The 6,994-nt window shown below is 41.0% G+C and overlaps 1 protein-coding gene across 1 annotated transcript; it reads left to right on the top strand.

Moving 5' to 3' along the window:
• Positions 1 to 3,601: 3,601 nt before the first annotated feature.
• On the top strand, positions 3,602 to 5,173 carry rasd4 (rasd family member 4). The gene has a single exon (XM_017711967.2). It carries the CDS (start codon positions 3,860 to 3,862, stop codon positions 4,484 to 4,486), a length of 627 nt encoding a protein of 208 aa, XP_017567456.1. The 5' UTR covers positions 3,602 to 3,859; the 3' UTR covers positions 4,487 to 5,173.
• The last annotated feature ends 1,821 nt before the right edge of the window (positions 5,174 to 6,994 follow it).

Here is a 6,994-nt window from a genome sequence, read left to right as displayed (position 1 = left end):
CCTTATATTATGCTAAGGTTCTTCATACTTGTCCATTTCAAGCTTTAAAAAAATTATATTCAAAGGTTCTTTAGGGAAGCCAAAGTGGTTCCTTTGATGGCATCGCTCCAAAGAAGCCTATTTAGGATCTTTATTGGTACCATGCCTGGTGCCTGATTATCAATAAGAATAGATGTACAGTATAATGTACTAAATCACAGGTAGAATGTCACTACAGTTCATATACATATACATACATATACATACATACATACATACATACATATAATGAATATATATGTGTGTGTGTAATTATATATATATATATATACACACACACACACACACATACATACATATATATACACATACATACACATATATATATATATATATATATATATATATATATATATATATATATACACACACACACACACACACACACATACATACATATATATACACATACATACACACACACACACACATACATACATATATACATATACATATATACATACATATATATATATATATATATATATATATATATATATATATATATATATATATATATACACACATATATATATATATATGCACACATATACATATATATATATATATATACACACACACATATACATATATATATATATATATATATATATATACACACACACATATACATATATATATATATATATATATATATATATATATATATATATAAATAAATATAAATTGCACACACACACACACACACACACACACACACACACACACACACACACACACACACAGGATGAGTCAAAAGTCACAAGACACCGTTTTATTTCAGATAGAAAAAGGAAAAATAACAGATCTGAAGACCCCCAGCAAGCACTGAGTGAGGGGACCTATCTTTTGGGCTATGTCTGCATGGCTGCCAAGTTGGAGCAAGGGGAAGTTTTTCCAATGGGAAGGTGGTCATGTTGCAGATCAAAGAAAACCAGAACTGTCTCAGAAATCGATCACCGCAATCAGATCTGCAGTCTCTCTTGTGGTTCAAAAGTTATCAACACAGAAAGTTGCAACAACTGGGAACGTTGCGTGTGGTGCAGCTATTTGACGTGTTCAGTGTGCTGTCCCTGGTGCTGAACACAGAGCTGAAGGCGCAGGATCCAATCGTTATGAACCCGCATGAGAATCTCTGGAGAAATGCTGTCTCAAGCCTTCATCCTCTGCCTTCACGACGCAGTGCTGAAGGTGGTGTTTGTTGCGGATTTTCTCAGCATAAACAATTTGTTTGAGATGACCCCAGAAATGAAAGTCGATAATAAAATAAAAAACGGTGTCCTGTGACTTTTGACTCACCCTTTATATTATATATTATATTAAAAAGAACAGGCTGGACATTGAAATAATGCCACTGTTCTGAAGTCTCTTCATCTTACCAAGTCCACACTAGTGCCAGCACATTGCAGTGATGTGAACAGAGCCAGAGAGATAGGACTGATTACGGTCTCCCACATAGCGGAAGCTTCAGAGCTAGAGGGGCCACGTCATCAGAGGATGAGAGGGGACCAAGTGGCTCTTGTACAAAGCAGCATGGCATTATACGTGAGCCGAGGGGATGGATGGCAACGGTCCCTGATGAACTCGGAGCACGATTAAAGCTCCTGGAATGAGAAGGGGAATCCCAGAGTGATTCAACAAGTGTGGCAGGAAAAGAAGACAAAAGCTTAGTGAACTTCATGAATGTGATCTACAGAGAGAGAACTGGGCAATAATGGCTTTGTCATGAAAAAAAAACAAAGAAATAGATGAACTCCATCATGTCAGACAGCCCAATTTAGGTTGATAAGGAAATGTGTCACAGAGCTTGTTCTGACTGGTCTAAAGTGATGTATATTTTGGATAGTAGCATTTGGGGGGGGGGGGGGGGGGGGGGTGGTTCAACACCCGGAGAAGACCCACGTAAACAAAAGCTGATTTTAATATGTATATAAACCTGATCAAATTAGACATTTTAGACATCTGAGTTCATCAAGAACGAAATTTTTCTTCTGCTTTGTGTTTAGGCAAGTCCAGTGAACATAAGGAGCAAAAGAAATTTTACATTTTATACATAAAAAAAAGCATAGAGGATTTCTTGATGCAGCGGTCATGCTAAAAGGTATGACGGAAATACACACAAACGTGAACAACAGGCGGCTACTACAGAACCTACCTCAGTTATGACTGCACACCTGATATTAGCACATTTTAAATGTATACACCCTTAACTTCAGGGGCATTAATGAGCAGCTGTCTGCAAACATTTGCCCAAGTAGTGTATCAGTACATTGTGCATTATTTTGTCTTCGTATAGATTTGTGCATTTCCTACAAAGCACCTGGAGCTCCTGGACAAAGTGCTATTATTATCCTCTATAACAATACAGCGCATCCCCATGCCCCCCACCCACCCCCCAAACTCTACAATCTGAAGAAAAGCACTGAAAACACTTTTTTCTTTCCAGCTTGTTTTAACTCTCCACGTTTTAACTAAGGTTTGTATAAAAGCTTTGCATAAGACCTGCTGTCCTTTGTTTCCGAGATATAACCAGTGCTCCACAGAGAGAACCGACGTTTGTGAGCCGCATTCGGATACAGAGGAAAATATGCACATGCAAAAGCAATAGGAAGAATAATACTGCTAGTCTCCTTCACACAGTGGTGCTGATTAAAGGCAAAAACTGGAACCGCGAGAACGAAAAAGGCTTTCAATATTTTACACTCTAAACGCAGCGTTCACACACACCTCACTTAAAATGCAGCACAAACTTCTTTCTGCACACCGACCGAAAACTGACAGAATGGTAATGCGATGGGCGCTATGGAGGTTTCCATAGGGCTCACTGAAACTGCACCGACACAGTAAAGATCGGTGCCATAATGTTGCATGTATGCATACAGTATGCCACACATGTAGTGTCTTGGCTAATTATAATCTACTCTGCTCTCACAGCAACAGCTCTCATTTGTACGCGGCGTCTAATCCTCAACAGCTCGCTCGGGCTTTCATGCATTTAAATGAGCTGGATAAAATATGTGTTGGTGAATTGTCAGTGTCTAACCTCTGGGTCTTTTTTTTTTAAGATTTCTAACCACACGAATTTGTGTAGAGAGAACAATTCCATTTAGATCTTTTTAAGAGCTTAACAATATGCAACAGTGATTCCTTTACCACTTAAAGAGTGCTTTAAGGCACAAGAGAGTCATTACACACTATCTGGAAAGCCAGACATAAAAAAAACCTGAATATTAAAGCAAGTATTTTATAGCTCTACATCTAAAACTGCAAAATGAATGGAACAGCCCATCATTTCTAAAATAACACACAGATCTGCTCATTACAGAGGAGCTTCACTCCGAAAAATACAGAATCCAAAGCACAAAACATCCACAGCAATCCAATGCAACCTCTTATCTGAGGATGGCATAACACTTCTCATCTGCATGTTCTTTTTCCATTGGTCACAGAGTTAACAATAAGGGATGCTGCTTCACTGCGACTGGCTGAGAGAGCTGGAGGGGGGGGCATGCAACCTCTGTGATTGAGAAAATCTATAAATAGGACAAGCAGGCACACGCGAAACAGAAGCACCTGTCAGCTGTGCAGCATGCGCTACTACAGCTTCTCAATGCCTGCTCACACGCTCTGAGGCAAGTGCTCATCTAGCATTCTCTGCAAAAACTCCTAACCTCAGTTTTCTGAGGAGCTCCAGAGGCTTGTGGCTGAACGCTTGCCAATGTCAATTCCTGCCAACTTTGAAGTTGTGATTTGAAAAGGAAAAAAAAAAAAAAAAAGTTTCATCAGGTTCATTGGGATAAGAAACAAGAGAGAGGAGATCATGTCTCTGGACGTGAAGGAGAAGACAGAGGTACGCCTGGTGTTCATGGGAGCGGCCGGCGTGGGGAAAACGGCTCTGATCCAGCGCTTTCTGCAGGACAGCTTCGAGCCCAAGCACCGGCGCACAGTGGAGGAGCTTCACAGCAAGGAGTACGAGGTGGGTGGCATCAAGGTGACCATTCACATCATGGACACCAGCGGCAGCTACTCCTTCCCGGCCATGCGCAAGCTCTCCATCCAGAACGGGGATGCTTTCGCCCTTGTGTACTCGGTGGACGACCCAGAGTCGCTGGACGCCGTCAAGAGCCTGCGGGAGGAGATCCTGGAGGTCAAGGAGGACAAGTTTACGCCCATTGTGGTGGTGGGCAACAAGACAGACCGACAGGGCGAGCGCCGGGTGTCAGCTGAAGACGTGCTTGCCACGGTCGAGCTGGACTGGAACCACTGCTTCCTGGAAGCCTCGGCCAAAGAGAACAACAACGTGCTGGAGGTGTTCCGCGAGCTTCTCCAGCAAGCCAACCTGCCCAGTCGTCTGAGCCCCGCCCTCTGCCGTCGCAGAGAGACGTTCCCCAAGAACATTGGAGCACGGCCGCCAATGAACAAGACCAACAGCTGCACTGTCTCCTAAAGCCCGAGGGGACAGGGGGTGAGAGGGGAGGAGGAGTCTGTACAAAGCCCTAAGGCAGGGGACAGAAAAGGCTATTAATCTAAAAAAAAAAAAAATAATAATAATAATAATAATAAATCAATTAAAAAATAATAATAAGCTTGTTAAACTGCAAACTCCTCACAATCTGTTGAACCTTCCAAACTCAGCATCACTGTCATCATCCCAGCATTGACAACAGCAAAGGTTTTAAAGAGAGACACTGACCGCTGATAAGGGGAGGAACAAGGAGAAAAAGACAATGATGAGCTTTTACTCTGTGAGGAAAACGCAGGAACTTTCGAAGACCGTTGCTGGACATGCTGAATGTTGTGGCAGTTTTGACGCTGCGTTAAGCCTGTGAAGCTCTGATGCGAGATCAATGTAAAGTGTCAAGCTGATGCAGCTGTGCCAAGTCTGAATGGTGTAAAAGTGTCTTTCAAAAAAAAAAAAAAGTATTCTGATTACAGTCAAGTTGTGTGGGCTGTAGCATAAACTAGTCTAAATATAAACCAATCGATCTGAGCCATGGTGTTTCTTTTAAGTTTCTCATTTCTCGGTATCATGCTCGTCACCATCCACATGCACTTTTGATATTCTAAAAGACGTCTTATGTTGCACATTTTTTTATGTTTTGTTACTCAAATCAACAAATAAATATTTTAAAAAGATGTTCAAACTGATTGTGGAATTAATGGAACTTTCCTGTAGAAAAGCAAAGTGACCAACTAATGCTCTTCTAAATAAACAGGCATGTTTGCTGTTTACCACCTCAGTAAAATCTATCCATGCTTATCGATGTAACCAAACAAAAACAACAGGTACATGAAAGAGGGCGGGTTCACATGGGGGAAAAACAAAGTAAACAATAAAAGCAATAAATAAATAAATAAATAAATAAATAAATAGTACAGGTAATAACGATTTTATTCAGCTTCACTTGCTGCACTGCACGGAATCCAAGTCAATGAGATGTGCTCTTTCTTCAAGACTCATATTAACAACATACTCAGTAAAGCATATCGTGGTGTAGTAGATCATAATTGCTCCTAATAACTCAACCTGGTCGCCCTTTAACAGTCAGCTCAGGACAGGTTTCCACATAGTAAATCACGTTTTAAGACCTGCAATGCATTACGCAGAAATATGCATAAAACAATCCTACCACGACATTCCCGCTATCCGTATCCATCAGAGAAAATATTCTTAAGTCGCATCTGCATAAAATCAGTGATGTGAAAGGATCATCCAGCAGCCTACCACCCTCTAGTGGTAACTAACGCTGCCTGCACCTCCTCATCTTACCCTGCCCACACAAGGGTGCAATTGTTACAAGCTAGTCAAAGCAGAAACACAGTGATAGGGAAGCTCATGCTTTGTTAAGCAAATGCCTACTTTCTCTTCTCCTCCGCTTACGGGATGTCAGCTAGTTCCCAAAGCCCCTTTCAGAGAATGGCCTTTTGAATGTGACCATCTGCCAGGGGACTTTTCTTTTGAAACTGACATTCTGGGCAAAAGAAAGAGGTCAATAAATCAGGTAATTAATATTAAAGATATTCACCCACATACGTAGGTCAATTCAGTTGCGCCATATTATTATATAAACAAAAGATTTACAGTATCCCTTTATTAGCTATGCAAACATACCTGCTGAAACCAGTTCCCCCAGTAACAGCAAAATACAGAGCTATTTCCTCCACCACCTTGTCGACAGAATCAGATGCAAAACTTTGACCTGCTCTACACAACATATAGATACACACATTCGTATGGACCACAGCCACACACACACACACACACACACACACACACACACACACACACACACACACAGAAAGAATTTCCCCTTTCGAGACAAGGTGTATTGTTCCCCTGAGCTGAAAGAGGGAAGTGACCAAAGTGCCGGTGCTCTGGTTCCTCTTAAAAAGTCAGTTAAAACACACAGCTGCCTGTCCTGTCCGCCCAGATCTTAAACGCTCTCCGACACACCAGGACTGCTTGACCCTTCCACACTGAGGTGAGTAGAATAAAACATAGATAGAATGTATTCCACTGAAAAAGTGCAGCTGATATCTTTTAACTCTTGAAACCTTTGCAGTTTGTTGTAAAGTTAAAAGGGAATTCCATCCTCTGATGTGAAATCAAGAAAACCTACCAACCCAGACTGCGCCTCTGGTATTTATAGGTAAGAACTATAGGTCTTAGAAAAATACTTTTCATGCCAAAACCTATAATCAAAACGATCATAATGCAATGTGTCATGCAAAAGGCAGAGTATTCACTACATTTTATGCAGTGCATTTCTCTGAGGGCGTTTGCTGCCTGGTTGTCTGGTTCCCATCATCCACACTGTGAACAATTTCACATTAAACTACTCTGAACGCCTTTGATTACATCTTAAACAATTAACAGCGCAAAGCATGGAAAACTGATGGAATTCTCTTTTAAAAAGAAAATCACCGCTGCAGTTCTTCTGGAAACCACTAATAG

This window comes from Pygocentrus nattereri, chromosome 14, assembly GCF_015220715.1.
Source record: "Pygocentrus nattereri isolate fPygNat1 chromosome 14, fPygNat1.pri, whole genome shotgun sequence".
Classification (NCBI taxonomy): domain Eukaryota; kingdom Metazoa; phylum Chordata; class Actinopteri; order Characiformes; family Serrasalmidae; genus Pygocentrus; species Pygocentrus nattereri.
The sequence above is the reverse complement of the archived record's forward strand: the minus strand, read 5'-3'. Positions and strand labels throughout refer to the sequence as shown.

What these genes read in the sequence shown, in the direction of transcription:
- rasd4 (XM_017711967.2), top strand. Translation starts at nt 3,860, where the DNA reads ATGTCTCTGGACGTGAAGGAGAAGACAGAGGTACGCCTGGTGTTCATG.